Raw genomic sequence first — 18,536 nt, 5'->3', positions numbered from 1 at the left:
GGGTTTTCTATTTGGGATGGGAGCGCCTTGTGGGGCAATATCTGTTTATTTAGTTGGTGTGTGTGAACGCCAACACAAACCAAAGAACTGATGGACTAAACGTTCTCTCCTATTTTTTTTTTTTTGACTATGAGATAAATACTCATTACATAGGGCTCTAGGTCTCTGAGGGCAGGCTGGGAGATTCAACGGGGCCAATGGCAAATAGAGCGCGGGAAGGCAGCAGATCCCATTGGTCTCGCAGTGCATTGATTCGTCCTTCTCCAACATATGCAGTGGCAACCCTCTTGGTTATTTGCAGTAACTCATTTCCAACTGGAAGTGTTTTCTTCTATTTGCTGTTATTTAGCTAATGACAGAAAAGACCCAAATAATTCCAGCAGACTCTTCCTTAAGGGATCTAGTGAGTGGGAATTAAAACTCTTTAATTGTACTTAATGTTCCCCATTACAAACAGAAAAGGATGTAATTATGTCATTTAAGTAACCAAGGGGCCTATTTACTAATGGAGTTTTCCCATCTTGTGGTGATGGGAAAAGTGCTTAGTAATCAGGGTCTTAAATTTGCATTTTCTCACTGGAGGAATCCAAGCTGTGTTTGGTACAGAAGCTGCTGAAATACACCTTCAGCTGCCATGCACAGGACTCCCAGCTCCCTTCCCCAGACTCTGAAAGTCTCTGTCCTTGGAGGCAGGTGTGTAGATTAACAGAGCGATGACTTTTAGACACAACCGTGTTTCGATTTTGGAGAGATAACCTGTGCTTTTCTCTAAATGCCCCATCAAGAGCTGGGCTCTGTGCAGACCAGTTTTTTTATTCCCACTGCTAGTCTGAAATGGCAGAATGGAGAAATTACTTACCCGATAATTTCATTTTCCTGCTATCAGGAGAGCACAATACCCACTGGTCCTGAGTCCATCTGGCTACACGCTAGGAAACTTACTACTGTTAGGTGTTGAGGCTTATGACAGATGGTGCAGAGTGCTAGAAGCCGTAGTGGTACTGGGCAGGCTATGGGGGAATCAAAGTACAAAATATTCCAAGATAATGACGCACATGAACTTCCCAGACCAGTTGATAGGAAAAAAGGGACCTATGTGATTTCAAAAGCTCATGTCCATCCTCCTCTTTGGATAATTTTCTGTTTGACCTAAATACAAGGCATTACAAGTTGAAAAGTATCCTGGTTAATAATTCCTAACATTCTGTTTGCTTTTTTGACTGCTGCAGCACACTGAGCCGACGATTTTAAAGTATTATCCACTATGACGCCTAGATCTTTTTCCTGGGTGGTAGCTCCTAATATGGAACCTAACATTGTGTAACTACAGCAAGGGTTATTTTTCCATATATGCAACACCTTGCACTTGTCCACATTAAATTTCTTCTGCCATTTGGATGCCCAATCTTGCAGTCTTGCAAGGTCCTCCTGCAATATATCACAATCTGCTTGTGATTTAACTACTCTGAATAATTTTGTATCATCTGCAAATTTGATAACCTCACTCGTATTCCTTTCCAGATCATTTATATATATATATTGAAAAGCACTGGTCCAAGTAGAGATCCCTGAGGCACTCCACTGTTTACCCTTTTCCACTGAGAATATTGACCATTTAATCCTACTCTCTGTTTCCTGTCTTTTAATCAGTTTATAATCCACGAAAGGACATCCAGTTTGTAATCCACGAAAGGACATCGCAAAATGGGAGAAAACCTTTAGTACACAGGTCCCTGTGCATCCACATTCACCCAAATCAGGATGACCTTGCTTCTGCTCCATGTTATAATCACAAGGGGCGCTATGCGTGATCGTTCGCCTGCAAGGGAGGCGCCATGCAATATGGAAATTGGTGGGGTCACGCTAGGAAGGAGGTGCTAGGGTCGCTTGCGCAACCTTACTGCTGCTTTCCCAACGTGACCCGCCGCGCCTGCCGGTTATGAAGACCGACGCTGGTAAACCCGGCCTCGGTTTTCATAACCTGCCGGTCTGCCAGTAATAAAAACAGCTGCCGAGTTTATCGGCGGCCATTTTCATTACTGGCAGATGGCCGGTTATGAAAACCGACGCAGAGTTTACCGGCGTCGATCTTCATAACTCGGCGGTCTGCAGAGCTATTTTTTTTTTTTTACTTTAAAAAAGAAGTACAGAAAAGCAGTTTTTTCTGCTTTTCTGTACTTCTTTTCAATGCGCTCAGCTATTAACACCTTCTCCAGGCAGGTGTTAATATCTGAGCAATAAATGTGCGTCTGAGACGCACATTTATCTTTTTGCATTAGGAGTGAATGAGTAATAGGCTCATTCACATGCATTTGCATGTGATGAGCGCTATCTCATTCACTTCGCATCGGATGCGCGTTAAATAGGTGCTAATCCCCCTATTGCATTAGGGGATGGATTAGCACCTATTTATCCTGTGTCCGACTACGGGTTAAACAGTGCCTCAGCTGAGCATACTGTATTGCATTGGCCCCATGGTTTGCTTTTAAACATTCAAAAAACAAAATTGCTGTGGATAGGGAAGCGTAATCCAGAACAACAAAATTTTATGTTAAAGGAGGAACAGACTGTGTTATCTGTTAATACGGAAGGAAATATTTTAGGAGTGATTTTAGATTTTAAATCTCATATTAAGAAGGAAGCTAATGGGGCGTTTTATAAGCAAATTATTAAGACCATTGAAAAATGTGCCTTCAAAAGAACAATTTCATACTATATTATAGCCTCTGGTTCTCAGCCACCTAAATTACTGTAATGGTCTATGGGTAGGGTTAGCACAAAGAAAATGGAGATTGCCCCAACAATATAACATTCAGAAACAACAATGATGGGGCAGTAAAATCTCAGATTATCCAATATCTTTGTTTTTAAGAGATGTGTCAAATGGTGTTGCAGGTTTATGAGGAGTTTACACGGTACCCTGACACGGACTGTGTTTCATACAATAACTGTTGTCGGGAGAGACCAACAATTCCAACTTTATCAATAAATAGATATAAACAACATTACAGCTCAACAGGTTGATAATGTGTGGACTGGATGTATCAGAAACAAGAAATTTCCTTTTTTAGAATTGTTTGTAACATCCAACATTTCAAAACAAGATGTAGAAATGACACTAAAAAAGACCTGCTAGAGGCCACATAAAAATATTGAACAGCAAGGGGGATAAATAAGAACCCTGCAGTACCCTACATTGTACTATCTCCAATTTGAATCTGCTGGTATCTATCCTGTAAAAAGGAAGCAATCCAAGTGCTGTGCCCGACGCCCTCTCTCCGCCCTCTTTACCTCTTTGGCGCCTCCCTCTCCGTCCGCGGGAAGATTGGCTGCTGCGGCGTCCATTTGCCGAGGTCCCTCCGGCGTTCCCGGACTGGCTCGACGCTGCAACCGCCATATTTCCTGGAGGCCTAGGGGCGCGCACGTGGCGCAGCCCCGATTGAAATACCGGCAGTGGCGTGAACCTTGGGAGCGTCCCCTGAAGATGACGTTACTGCGACGGATATTTAAGGTCTCAGAATTTGCTAACAGATCGAGTTAGCAAGGGTTTCGCTACCTAAGCAACTCTGCCTCCTTGGACTTACCAGAGGTACCCGTTCCTCGTGGGCCTCGCTCTCTCTTTGTTTTTTCAGGTGACAGTCTGGAACCAGTACTCACTCCTCGAGGGCCCTGATCCCAGACTTGCTTCTTATACTCTTCTGCCCGGAAGTCTTCACTACCAACTATATCAGCTACATCAGTGAGTTACCATCATTCTCTCTGAGCTTTCCCTGGAACCAGTACTCGCTCCATGAGGGCCTATACTTTCCAGCTCCTGGGCTTCATTGGGACATTGTGTGAGTATTACCATCTGCATACCCTGCCTACTCACTATATCTTAGTCTCTCTTCAGCTCAGCCTCCAGGGATCGCTGATCCAGTCTCGGAGGGACTACAGCTCAGCCAGGCTTACCAGCTCACTACTGCCATCTCCGGTGGTTCAGTATACTGTCTAATAAAAGAATTAGTGTGTGTTTGTCTCCCAACTCCGAGCCTGACCAGTGGTCCCTCTCGGGATCATTCCCTGGGGGCGTGGTCATCTGCCACTGGTCCAAGGATCCACCCTCTACTCTCCTATATAACTATAGATTGCTATCTTCAGTAACTCCGTTAATAACAGATTTGTAACTCCTATCTGATTGCTCCTTCCATCAAGCATCAGATTTATAACACCAAGCAACCACTGTTCCACCCAGTCTGATCTGTTGGCAACTGTTTAAAAGAATTCCAAAACCTACTAAGTCGAAAGCACTCAATAGATCCAATAGTACCAACACAGAAGCGATTTCCCCTATCCAAATATCTTCTGATAGAGATATCAATACCCCCTCCATTTCATGTCATGATCTAAAACCTGATTGAATCTCTGCCAACCCATCAGTGTTTTCCAAGATCTGAGTGATCAGTGTAGCCACCATCTTCTCAAGTACTTTAGACATAGATGATAAATGCACCACTGGTCTATAGTTCTCACAACGTGAAGAGTCCAATTGAGATTTCTTTAGTAATGAAGAAATCATTGAATGTGTCAATCCTACCAGAAAGAAGCTACTCTGTAAAGAAGTATTTATTAACTCTACCAAACACTCTAAACTCTCTCAGTCAATGACTTAATCAAATGCAGGATCCAAAAAGCTCCCTAATGACTGCATAAACTTAAAAAAAAAAAAGTTTCAAACTAAAAGCCATAAATACTGAAAATTCCAACAAACCTCTCCAGACCTCCTCCCCACTAACTTCCTCTTTTTCCAACAACTCTGCAACATTTAACAATATCCCAATTTACTCACTTTATTCCTAAAAAAAATTCTACAAACTCTAAACAAGAGGAATATTCTGGGGAAATTATTTCTTCTTCCTACCTAAGAATTTATCTACTACTTGAAATAGCTCTCTAGAAGTATGATTAACTGACCTAATCTGGCAGGAAAACGCTTCCTCCTTCCGCACCATCCCTAACCCTTTACAACAATCGGCAAGCTTCTTTCATGCCAAAAATTAGATCTTACTCTCTTCCATCTCCTCCATAACTTACGTAAATTATGTCCATGCCTTCAAAAAGGTTGGTTATTAACCACAATACATTTCTTAGGGGCAACATCATCTAAAACACTTGTTATCAAATTATTCCAGCTTGCAATTATGCTTCCAAATCCCCTTCCAAACCGTCCAATACCCTTTCCCCAGACAAACATTAAAAACCTCCGAAACCACTTTTCCCCTCCACAACTATCCTTCCTTGCCCTCCCTTCCCCACTAGCCCTCCTTCTGCCCAAAAAGTAACGCAAACTGTCCTATGATCAGACCATGGTATTAAAACTGTAAATCAAGCCATTCTATTCCCTACATGATTATATCTTAAATAGAGGCCATATCGATAGTCTAGAATTTTCAGGCTTGATTGTAGTCGAGCTTGATTCTTTTCACCCTGGCAACATTGAATCAGGTGTTTCCTTATGTTGTTGACAAAACTGTCCCACTTACAATGAAACAGAAGTCCCAGAAAAAACACCTTCTCTGATTGATACTCGCTGTGAAAGCCCATAGACAAATTCTTTGTCATAATGAGCACAAATATCGCACCAAAGACTCATTGATAAATTACAAGTCACTCCTGCCCTGAACACTTACTCTTCTTTGATAAATGAATCCAAGCGGTTCTACTTCATAAAACACATAACAGAAATTGGCTATAACCTCAAAGAGCTCTTTATAATCGCTAAGAAATTTACAACTGCTCCTAAAGACTCTGCCTTGAATTTTTCCAAGTCACTCTTTACTTTTGATTGTGATGATTATGTCTTTCATTTTCATTCCATAGTATCTAAACTCTCTGCTACTTTTGCCACAATGCCCAGTTGATACTCCAACTCATGTCATGCTTTGGACTCTACCTGGGCCTCTTTTGATAGCGTTGCAATTAATGAGGTTACACAAGTTATTTCTAAGCTGCATCCATCATAGTGTTCTTTGAACTCCTGCAAAAGATATTACTGCACTTTGACTGTTCCCGTCAATCTATCATTAACACAAGGAGTAATTCCCTCAACCTTGAAGACAATCTCAATGAAACCCCTCCAAAAAAAAAACCTGATAGTGACCCTTTAGATCTTAACAATTATAGGCCTATTTCTTCATTGCCATTCTTGGCTAAATTAATTGAAAATGTTGTCCTAACACAGCTCATTGATTTCACAGAGGAGAAAAAGGTTCTTGAACTTCACCACTTTGGGTTCAGGAAAGTTTTAAGTTCTGAACTGCTAATCCTCTAACTTTTGGATACCCTTCAGAGAGGCTTAGAGAGGAGCAATAGTTACATTCTAGTAATCCTTGACATTTCATCAGCATTCAAGATGGTAGACCATTTTGTCAGCATTCGATACAGTGGACCATTCCATCCTCCTGCATCGATTGAAAGAATGTGGCATAACTGATTCTGTTTTGCTTTGGTTTTAATCTTTTTTTTCACAATGTACACAGCATGTAGAGATTGGTAACAAGTGCTCAAAATGGTATGACATCAATATGGGTGTCCCACAAGGCTCGGTCTTGTCAAGCAATGCTCTTTAACCTCTACATAGCCCCAATTTGCAAAATTCTGGCCAGCCTCTGCAATTGTTTTAAACTGTACACAGATGAATACAGTTTTTTGTACGTGTCCTTTCATCTTGGTCAGATACAATCAACTAGTGAAGGTCTGTTTATCAACCATTTGTAAATGACTTTTAAAAAAATTAATTAGCCTTAAATTGTGACCTTGGGCAAGCCACTTTACCCTCCATTGCCTCAGGTACAAAAACTTAGATTGTAAGCCCTCTGGGGATAGAAAAATACTTACAGTACCTGAATGTAAACCGGTGTGATATCTCGATTGAGATCGAATGTCGGTATATAAAAATAATAAATAAATAAATTAAATAAATTTCTCAAAAACTCAGTTTGTATTAATCCAGAGGCCACATACCAAAATTAAACTTACATCTAGCACTATTGATGACACTACATTTCCTTATGTACTAGTATAAAAATTTAGGGGTTTTAACAGTGTTGTAAATTTCTGGAATCCAGGCTTGGATTCCCTTGTTACGGGCCGATACAGTAAACCACGCGGGAGAGCGGGTGAGCGCCCGCTCTCCCAGGGCGCACACAGGCCACTCTCCTGTGCGCGCGATTCAGTAACTTAATTTATTTAAATTAGGGCCCGCGGTAAAAAGAGGCACTAGGGACATTAGCGCGTCCCTAGCGCCTCTTTTTTGATGGAAGCGGCGGCTGTCAGAAAGCTTGACAGCCGACGCTCAATTTTGCTGGCGTCAGTTCTCAAACCCGCTGACAGCCACAGGTTCGGAAACCGGACGCCGGCAAAACTGAGCATCCGGTTTTCAACCCGCGGGCCCATTTAACATTTTTTTTAAAATTTTTAACTTTTTTTAACTTTTGGGGCCTCCGACTTAATATCACCATGATATTAAGTCAGAGGGTGCACAGAAAAGCAGTTTTTACTGCTTTTCTGTGCACTTCCCCAGCACCGGCAGAAATTAACGCCTGCCTTTGGGTAGGCGCTAATTTCTTAAAGTAAAATGTGCGGCTTGGCTGCACATTTTACTTAGTGAATCGCGCGGTAATGACTAATAGGGCCATCAACATGCATCTGCATGTTGCGGGCGCTATTAGTCTCGGGGGGGGGGGGGGGGGGTTGGACGTGCCTTTTCATTTTCGAATAAGGGGTAAAGCTAGCGCTTCGAAATCTCGCCTGTTAGTTATTCTGATGTCTGTCTTAAAGATCTGAGACTGCAATGTAGAATTAGGATACGATGGCTGCTGGAAACTGCTAAAGGCCAGAGAACCAGAGATGACATAGCTACTGCATGGTAGAGTTTAATTAAATATATATATTCTTTTAGAGGTTAAAGCTTTACCTTATGTTGGAATAAGTAAGTTGTTTACTGGTTAAGTTGTCCGTTAAAACACATAGACAAAAATGTAAGCTTATGCATAGGTATTAGTTACAAGAATTTAGCATAAATTCTAGGAATCTAATAAATATTGAGATATTTGGTTGCTGATTCGTTGATAGCTTATCATCAATGTTTCTGTATCATATTTAAAGTGTTAATTTCATTTGTGATATTCAGAGATCTCTGGGTTTGGTCAATGACTAACCTGTTTATTAATTTGCATGCAAACTGATAAGATCAATAAAAGAGGAACCTTAACTGGCCTCAGCTGATTGCAGGGAATTACAAATTTTCTTTTAAGTTTTTAACACAGACTTCAGTGGAGAGTCTTTCCCTTGGGATTTTCCACACTAGATCCTCGTCTCTCTTTTCTTCCCCATGTTAAAGCAGTCATAAGATCTAGCTTCTAAAGTTGTGAATTTTGTGTGGCCTGAATAGCCTCCTGGATAAAATTGACTTCCATACTGTTATACAAGCCTCTATTCTGCCTCTGGAAGACGACTGTAACTCCATCTATCTTGGTCTCCCAGCAGGGACACTAAAGCTGTTGAAACTGTTGCTTAAGTCAGCTGTGCGATTAATTTCATGGTGAGGGCCCTGACTCCCTGGAGGCAGTTTTAAAGGTATACATCCCTTCTGGGCACTACAGGTGGAAGAAAATACGCTTTGTGTTTCTATTGTGAAAGATGCTCATCTGTCTGAAATCCGAGCTAGATCATTCTCCATTGCTGGTACAGTTTTCTGGAATGCCCTCTCCCTTGACTTTCATCTAGAAACTGATGACCTGTCTTTCAGGAGAAAAGTAAAGGTGTCTTTCTCTTATCAGGCCTTTGATTACTAAGGTAGTGACAGTATACTAATTTGTCTTATTACTTTTTGTGATTTTATTCATTTTGCTCATATGTTAATGTTTTTAATGAATGGTCTATTGTGTATTGTACTGTTTTGTTCTCTCTAGGTTGACAGTTTTATTTTGTGTTTACATTTTTTGACTTGCTGGGAACAAGCATTTTTGGACTAGCAGGCAAGATGTAAACTAATTAAACAAACAAAGCATACGTTCTAAGGTGCTCCTTACTTTTCTAAGGTCCTGCTTTAAGTGGCTCCTATTTATCCTTAGACATATTAATGGTGGGTAGTACAGTCAATGTCAATATCTGATCAGTTCATTTACTTTTGTTTGATTCATTTGCAAGTGCATTAGTGTTATTGCCAAGGAAATGATGGTAATATTAATGTGTATAGCAATAATGTGCATTAATGTGCTTAGAATATAAGCATTAGCTAATGTAGATGTTAACGCTAATGCCTTAAGATTAGTGTGCATGCAAGGGCCATTTAGTGTGTATGTGGAATGGCATTCTATATACCAGGGCCATTTACCATGCATGTGGAATAACATGCTATGTACTAAGGCATTAGCTAGCGTACATGCTAAACCTGTCCCTGAAGACGTAAGTATGTAAGCACTAAACTCAATTATGTTTGTGAGCATAAATCAAAGAATGTCAGATGCAAATTAGGCATTAGTGAGCAGGAAGGAAATAGCATGGTATACTCTCCTCCATATGCCTAAAATGTAACACTTGCCTCGCACCAGATGTTCATTTTTACCAACATATAACAGTCAGACTGAAGGTGACAAGACAAAGTGTTACTGTTAAGATATTCATTTTTTTTTGCAGGATAGAGCAAAGAAATTATAATGTTTAAATAAATTTCTGGGTCTGATCTTGCAAATGCAGTGTGGTTGGCTGCCCTAAGGGAGATAAAGTGACTTGGGTCAAAGTAGGAAGGAGCTGAACTAGTATCTTAGGAGCGCTCCTGGCTCATAATTCTGTGTTCCAACCATTCAGCCACAACTCTTCCATATGGAGTTGAGCGAAGAAGGGAGCACAGAAGCTAAACAAACAATTCACTTCTTTATGAGTGTGTTCAAAGGCTGTAGTAAAGGAACAGCGAACCACAGCAGAAACAAGATGCAATGCAGTAACAAAGGAGAGCCTGAAAAAGCCTATTGTAGGGGGAGAGAATGCCGTGAAGAGTCAGCTTTGATATTTCCTGGAGAACCAAAGAAAAGAGGGGCCTGTCTCGGTCCCTGTGCTCTACAAGAGATCTTTCACTTTGGTGATGTCTCTCATTTTCTCCGCATGACCTCATCCTTGGAGATGTAAGCTGGCCCCTTTTGTGTTTGAAGAGCTGTATTGTTAAAACTTCCATTTGTTTGGAGACAAGAGCTCTAAATGCCCAACTCATTTAAAAATCATGACAATTTTCTTCAGTAGCACTTTTTTTTTTTTTTTATGTGTGTGCGTGCTCTCTTCTCTAGACCTTTGTTAACAGAAAAATAACCAAACTAGAAATAATGTATTCAGCAGCCATCAGCAGACAGATAACAGCAATTTCTGTGCAAACTGTTCCTATGTAAGGGGAAAAGCTGCTAGAACCTGTAGGAGATTCCAAGGCAAAAAGAGGAGCAGACAGCCTAGCAAATCCCTCAGTCCTTATTTATAACCATTTTTGATCGGGCTACGAATCCCAATTAGGTAATAATGACTATACTGTAGTAAAAGTTGTTTCATCTAGGTGGATTAGGGTGAACAGGAAATGCTGATATCTAACTGGTAGGAAGAAAAGAAGTGATGTAAAGGTTACGCAGGCAGGGCTGGCCCAGTGGCTCTGCCACGTGGACGGACTTTGATTCCCAATCCCAGGTTCTACTTCTCGGCCCAGTCAAGGCTGGGGATGCTGCAGAGGCTGCATTCACTGCCACTATAAAATAGCCTTAGTGGCCAGATTCAGGGTGCACAAGTAATGAGGTTCTAGAAAGAGCCATGGTCTTTGGCCACTAGTTGAAGACTGTTGCTATGATGGCTGGGCTGCATGGGAGAAAAGGGGATTACAAAATGGAGGGAAAAACCTGGGTGCTTGCCGATGAGGGCTTGTGGCACCATAACCCAAGAGAGGCATGACTGAGATCGAAGCACAAAAACGCAGGAGGAAACTATATGGCCCAAACCCCCTCATATACCATACCACAGAAGATGATAGTACTGTCCTCTGCGATGGCAAAGGAGATAACTGGGAAGAGTAGCAAGACTCCAGCTTTAGGAGAGATTGAGATTGCATGTTTGTCTAATATTGAGACACTGTGCAGTTGAGGCATGTTGAGAAAAGTCAGGCCCGTTTCTCATTTCTCTTCGTCAATACTAAACATCAGAACATTCACAACTTGCCAGCTGTGACACTGGAGTCCATTTAACTGGATGCCCATTACAAGAAACTGAAACTTTTAACTTAAGGGCTGGTAGCACTGAAGATACCACCTAGTCCAACAGTATTCTGGATCAATTTCCCTGTGAGCATTTATTGGGAAAACTGCCACAGGGGGGCCATCTGCTCCTTTTGCTGTAGTCTTTCTAGAAGTTCATAAACAACCTGGCTAACGGGGGCAAGTTTAAATTTAAAGAAGAATCTTGCTGAACTAATTTCAAGTGTTGGGAGAGGGTAAGAAAAATGAGCGTAGCCAAAAGACAGCTCTAAGTGCAAGCGACATATCTGGGAAAGGAAGAGGTGCCCAAGGGAAACTGAAATTTGTAAAGAATGCACACAGATTCCAAGCTCCCTTGTCCAAGTCCAGCTGACTGAACCGTGCGGCATGGATGCATGCACACAGCAAGAAGCCAGATGTGATGAAGTCTAACGCGTAGAGAGAACACGGTGACCAAGGAAGCTGTAACCAGCTTATAAACTCCAGCAGAAATCGCCCAATGAAATCATCGGAAAACATTCCCAGTGCAAAGCAGCTGGACAGAGGATGTTGCTCGGGGAACACACACACACACTTCACTCTGGAAGGGCACCATTTCAGCTGTTCCCATCTGACAGCAGCTGACCATAGCACGAGATGACGCAAATTATAAAGAGATGGAATGCAGACCTCGGGTAGCATTTCAAACCGCTGTACTTTTCCCTTCCTCTTCTTTTCATTCCCAAAGTTGATTGTCATAAAGCATAGGGTGGTCCTTAAGCTAACGCGTGACTAAATTAGCTAAGTAAGCCGTACTTTATAATAAAGCAGTAAGAAGCAAGTTAGAAAAATGCATACTTGGACTGTGTCAACGACACATTTACACCTCCTCTGATTCCATCCTCTCTTTTTCTCCCCTCTCTTCATCGGCGAACCTCCAATACAGTACTTTCCCCTCCCCTTGCAGCCCTGGTGGAAGTGGCAGCCGGCAGTGCTAATGGGCACCATGTGGCCCCCATCCCCTCCAGCCCCCCCCCCCCCCCCCGCTCACTGCCTGCTGCTAATACTGCAGGAACCTTGAGGTGCAAGGAGAGGACGCGGAGGCCCCACTGTCTCAATCCCGGCTGGACCGGCTCTCCCAGCACATATAATCGGGGCATTCTCCACGGAGAGACTTGGATGAAACTTTGTAGGGAAGCAAAAATCTTAATAAGAGTCTCTCTTACCGTATTTCATCCAAATCCATCCACGGAGAATGCCCTTGCCACATGCATAGATGCAGACACACAGGGAGCTTTTATCATCACAGGAAGCACAACTAAAAAGGTAACGTAGGTCTTCTTTTTAGGGGGCTGAAGGGAAAGACATAGGATGAGAAGGCATTCAACGTGACAATATGTCATAATAAATGATTCTATGGAATACATTACTGCTCTGATGGAATAAGCTTTTGAGGAAATATTTTATTTTTTTTTTTTTTAATGTCTTTATCCCTTCAAACCATTACAAGGAAATAGCTCAGAACATAAAGAACACCAACATTTTAATTATGTTAACGCTTATTCACCCAGAAAAACGATATTTTGGTTCAAGAGGACATTCAATGTTTATTCTGGTTAAGTATGTGATGGCATCGAAGGTGGCCAATCATTCACCTCGATGGGATTGAGGGCATTGATGGAACCAAGGCAAAGGTATCAAGGGCATCAATGGCACCAAGATATCGATGGCATATACATTGAGACCGGATTCGATGGCATAAAGGGGGACCATGGCGCTTGATGGCAGACCTGGTTCCCGACACTAAAGGTCGGTGCTATTGCTCCACCACATCGAGGCCCTATGCGCTCAAATGTTCCAGTGCATCGAGACTCCACATCCACAGATGCTTACGGCACAGAAGACTTTTACAGCATCAAGGGCAGACTCGCACTCCGATGGCAGAAGGCATCCCGACACCTCCGAGGGTGACAATGGCGCTCAGTGGCAGTCCTGGTCCCCGACACAGACCTGACATTGATGCGTCAGATCATCAGTACATGGGTCACAGATTTATTTATTTATTTATTTGTTCAGTTTTATATACCATCATTCGGTGCAGCCATCATAGAGGTTTACAAAAATCAAACAGAGAATAAGCAATTAAAAAATAGTTGCATAAATTAATAGTGGGAGAGATGAAGGGATGGGGGAGAGGTTGGTGGTGAAAAAGGGAGGACAAGGAAAAAAAGGGAAAAGGAGTATGGTAACAGTATTGGTATTTATTCATCTTCGGGATGGACTTCTAGCGTTGTTAATTATAAGTTCATATTGCTACTACAATGGTTGATGCCAGATGTTATTTCAGTATCTCTCTTGCATGGGTCTGGTTGGTAGTATTGATTGAAGTTAGATTGTTGAATTAAATAATCATTAATGTAGACTTTATGAAAAAGCAAAGTCTTTAGATCCTTCTTGAACGTTTAGTTTGAGTTCTCAAATAAGGTGGTAGGGAGTTCCATTTTTTAGGACAGGCAATGGAGAATGCTCTATTTCTTGTTGTCGATAGATGAGCATCTCTGATGGGAGGAATTATTAGACGAGAAGTGTTATTTGATCGAAGATTCCTATTGTTATTCTGTGGAGTGATTTTTAAGTTTGTTTGTTTGTGGTGATCGGAGTGTATTAATTTGTGTGCATGGGCAACCATTACTGGGCATGGCACTGAAGGTGCAGCAGCAAGCTGATTGCCCAAACTCCTGCTCATCCTCTCTCACAAGGAGACTGCACTGCCATCAGCAGGAAACAGGAGGGGAGGCTCCATCATTCAGGGCTCCTGCCCATGGAGATTAGTTCCTCTGAATGCAGGGAGGGTGAGCGCTCTCCCCCCACTGGATAGAAATAAGATTCTGGCAGACTGCACAGCAACTAAGGCCCACCATGCAGCTGGCAGACAGAGGAAAGAAGAAAGAGGAAATGAAATAAAACTACCATAAGGTAAAGGAAAGAAAACAGCTGCAGCTCTAAAAAAAAAAAATCACCTACAAAAACCGTGAACAAAGAGCAAAGCTGAATACCGTGAGACACATGGCTCCCATGACCAACATGGCTCCATGGAAAAAAAGAGACTGAGGGACTCTGCCTAGGGGGCAGGGTGATGACTACAGCTGCACATGCTCAGTAGGGCATGTTTGAAAGTTCTAGATTCTTTGAGATCAAAGTTCCGTGCCAGGCTTCATCTGATGATGACCCCCATATGTGAGGACTACCATGCTGCTGGTCCTTGGAGAAAGGCACTGCCAGCAAGGCTGAAACCAGAGAAGCTAGGAGATGACAGGCCAAAGCCTTAGTAATGGAGCTAACCAGCAAGCTGGATGAAAGCAGGGCTGAGGGTTATAAGAGATTAAGAATGAAATATGATGGCCACTCTCCACAGTGAACTAGAATGGCTGAAGCCAAGCTAGGAACCACCAGAAGAGAAGACTACCTAAGCCCTTTAATGAGGTGAACTGTAACAGAGTGGAGAAGTTCTGCTCCTTCCTACAGTTCCTTGCTTAGTTCCAAGTTCCAGTTCTGGCTCAAGCTTCAGCTTTAGTTCCAGGTTCATCCTCACCCCAAGTGCCAGGTTCCTGTTTCAGCTCCATATTCCAGTCCCAGGTACCCCTTCCCCTCCAAAGTCTCACCTCTGCTCCATGGAACTCCAGGCCTCTCCTACCTGTGACTATCTATGCAGCTCAGAAACCTGAGAATTGTACATAAATATAGCTCACACATATTCATTATGGATACCCTGAAAATCAGATTGGCTGGTGGATCTGAAGGGCTGGGGTTCTCAGCTGTGTGTACCACCATTCCACAGTATCTAAAGCAGCAGATTCTGAAGGGGATGTCTGGTCCTACTGGTGCATCACAAGATAGATCTACAGTAGGGACACACTACCAAGAAATGCAGACTATGAAGAATGGTAGCAAAGCATTAGTCTGCAAATAATTTTAAAAGGTATAGTTTTAAAAGTAATCTTGGTCTCTTAGAAGTTCCATCTCCTAAATTGGTCCACTTGACTGAGGTTTGGAACGGCCTTCTCTGTTGTTGGCTCTATACTTTGGAACACACTCCTAGCTCAAACACGTTTCATATTATGCCACAAGTCTTCCAAAAAACAACTGACAGACAGGCATTTGAATTATCAGAGTAAAAATTGTCTATTTACAGCTTAAACCTTCCAAGCTTTGTCCCATTTGTGTTGACCTACTGATGGTTTCATCATTATTATGTTTCTTTTAAATTGTGAATGCTTTTGTGTACCTCACTACAAACAGTGGCTTGTGCGAGAAATGCATTTTTAATAATAATATCTCTGTACTTTGAGGTATTCCAAGATTACAATATATTACAAGCTGTAATATTCTTAATCTATTAAGGGCTTGATTTTCAAAACAACTTGCACATATAAAACCCTATTTTATGAATGTAAATGGCATTCTGAAAATCAACCAGGGGCCAGTGTGCGTAAAAGTACGCGTGTAACGCAGTCTTGCATACACTTTTAGACGAGCTGGGAAAAGGCATTTGGGGAGGCAGAGTTGGAGCTTACTTGTATACTTTTGGATTTAAAAAATATGTGTGTAAGTTACACCCTGCTGGGAGCAAGTGCAGCTTTGCTCAAGGTAATTTGTATGTGTACTCGGAGAATTACCCGAGAATTTTCAAAGAAACTCATGTGTGCTGTTGTAAAATTTCTGTCTAAGTAATTATTTTAAAATTCTCTAAACTATGCTGATTCTCCTGAGTCCCTGGGAGCAGCCATGATCAGAACACGGTCATAAAATGCCTCCTATGCATTCTGATTGGTTGAGGAGTATGTGAGAGGTCACTGATGACATCTCGATCAATATGGACCTATGAGATCCAGGGAGTGTGAGGCAATCTGTGATTCTCTAAAGATAAGTATTTTCATGGGAATATACTGATGGTTCATGTGACCATTCAGGTACCACCCCAAGGAGCTCCCTCCTGTTTAGAGATCTACAGCTCGGGACTTTGCCTCACACCTATCTGCCAAATTTTAGCTCTAAACGCCAATTCCTTTTGTTTTTTTTAACCTCGGTCAGTGTGGACCTATGAAGAACTGAACATACAAGCTCCCTGTGGATGGGTCACATGAATCCATCATAATAGCACAGGTGTAACTATCCTCGCTCAGAAGGCATCGCCTAGATATGACCTTTGCCACATTGCATCCCATGGCCTCACCCGAAACAGAGGCATTCTGCGGTGGTTGTGAACACAGGGTCTGTCTCCTAGACTCGGTGCCAGCAGGTTAATTCCTTACCTCTTGCATCCAGGCACTGAAGGGTCTCTGCCAGGAGCTCTTCTTCTCCAGGTGCAGATAGGCGTTAAAAAGGATCAAGTAGACATAGCGCTCCAAGTACTGGAGACTTCGCAGCTGCAGCAGATGCATTCCCTCTTCACTCTTGGCACTTTTTACCTGATATGACGCAAAGAAGGAAATCAATTAGCAGACACGTTAAGATGTACGCTATTTTTTTTTTTTTTTTTTTGGGAGGCAGATGTTCATTAAGGCCCAAATAAGTGTTTGCACATGCAAAAAATCATAACCCCCTTTAACAATAACAGTCTCCTAATGCTAAAAATATCAAACGTAGGGGGTCATTTACTAAGCAGTATTAGGCATTTCCTGCATGGTATTTTAAATACAGTGTGTTATTTTCACCCAATAACACTAGTATGGTAATGAATTACTTTGCAAATGCAAGATTACATTTGATATAACAATGCGGCTTGCCTGAAAAATCGCAAGCCACGTTTTTTTTTCATGAACGTTAGCTACAACTCAGGAGCTGCAGTTAAATTTTCCTGGGAACATTGGAACAAGGATCCCCGGATACTCCTGTGGCTGAAAGTTAAAGGGCCAGAGCAGATGAAAGGCCCCCTCCTATCCCCCCCCCCCCCCCCAAGTGTGGAAACCACCATTCCCAGAAGCAGCCATGGCGCCAGAATGTTTTTAAAGTTTGAAAGGATGTGCGGCACAGGCTCCTCCTCTCCCAACCCCGTTCCTTTCTAAAAATCCCCCCTTCGGCCTCTCCCTTCTCCCGACCCCCTCCCCAGCTCATAACTTTCAAACCCCTGATGGTCTAGAGGGGACCCGAGCGTTCCCTAGGCTCTGAGCTCTGTGCCAATTCCTGACAAGATAGCACCAGCCGGTTAAGTTTCAAAGTATCCCCCTATCTTCCCCCATTTTCATCTCTCTCCCTCGCAGTCACTCCCCTCTGGTTCTCTTTTACCCCTATCTCCATCTCTCTCTTCCCCACTCCTCCATTACCTCTGTCTCTCTCTCCTCCCCATCTCTAGCTGTTTCTTTCCATGCCTCATCCTATCTTTCCTCTGGCTCTATCTCCCCCTTCCCCTGCAATAATTTCTCCTCTGTCTCTTCTTTCCCTATCTCCTATGTTTGCACTCATCCCAGGTTTCCCAGGTTACAGTCTGCAGAGCCCTGATTGTGCCTTTACTCAGTGTGGCAGTGGCAGCTTGGGCACAGGCAGAGATGCATGCGGTCCCAGGTCCCTGTGCTGCTGCTCCTGCTTTCCTGTTGCACGCTGCGATGACCCATTTTCCAAGATTCACAGTTGTGCCCAGAACCACAACTGACTCTTTTGCTCTCCAAACAGATGAAGTTCATTTGCAGTGACATCCTTTTAAAGTGAGTATTTATACAGAAATGGACTCCGCAAAACCCAACAAAACCCTAGTTCTGTCTGAGGGACTACCTATACTTTCCAACATTCCCTCAATATCTGTGACTATCGGCCTAACTCGGCCCCGTCTTCTCTTTTCCCAGGGTTTACCCTCTTGTGAAGTTCTCTTTCTCTCTCCCATTTTGGGTTCTGCCTCCTCTCTTTTCCTCCTTCTGACTCCTCCTGGATGGGGAGCTGCTGCCAGAGTTCCTTGACTCCGTTTTCTACCCCTTCCCTTTGTATCAGACTTCAGGAGTGGGTTTTGGGTGTCCCAACCCTCCCACCCCCATGGTCCCTTCTATTCTTGAGGTAGGTAATCTTCTCCTTTCCCTCTACCTCATCTTCTTTCCTGTGGGGCTGGATGGCTGGAGCTATCTTTCCTCTGGCCAGCCTTCTAGATAGTAAACTCTGTCACCTACCTGCTTCCTCCTCACAGAAGAAGCAGCTTGTGGGGAGGAGGAGGGGCAGTGCCTGGACCATGAGCATGCGCAAGGCTCCGATCGCCCCTATGCTGCTAACACAGGAAGGGAAGTTGCAAATCTGGGCTCCGGTTCCCGT

At 42.8% G+C, this 18,536-nt stretch overlaps 1 protein-coding gene across 2 annotated transcripts in view; it reads right to left on the bottom strand.

Moving 5' to 3' along the window:
* Positions 1 to 18,536, bottom strand: part of PALD1 (phosphatase domain containing paladin 1) — a 453,903-nt gene that overhangs the window by 23,060 nt on the left and 412,307 nt on the right. For both annotated transcript variants that reach the window (XM_029609049.1, XM_029609050.1), the window contains exon 19: positions 16,556 to 16,711. In XM_029609049.1, the coding sequence (XP_029464909.1) occupies positions 16,556 to 16,711 (156 nt within the window). The remainder of the gene's footprint in view (positions 1 to 16,555; positions 16,712 to 18,536) is intronic.

Source organism: Rhinatrema bivittatum, chromosome 7 (genome assembly GCF_901001135.1).
Source record: "Rhinatrema bivittatum chromosome 7, aRhiBiv1.1, whole genome shotgun sequence".
Classification (NCBI taxonomy): Eukaryota; Metazoa; Chordata; class Amphibia; order Gymnophiona; family Rhinatrematidae; genus Rhinatrema; species Rhinatrema bivittatum.
The sequence above is the reverse complement of the archived record's forward strand: the minus strand, read 5'-3'. Positions and strand labels throughout refer to the sequence as shown.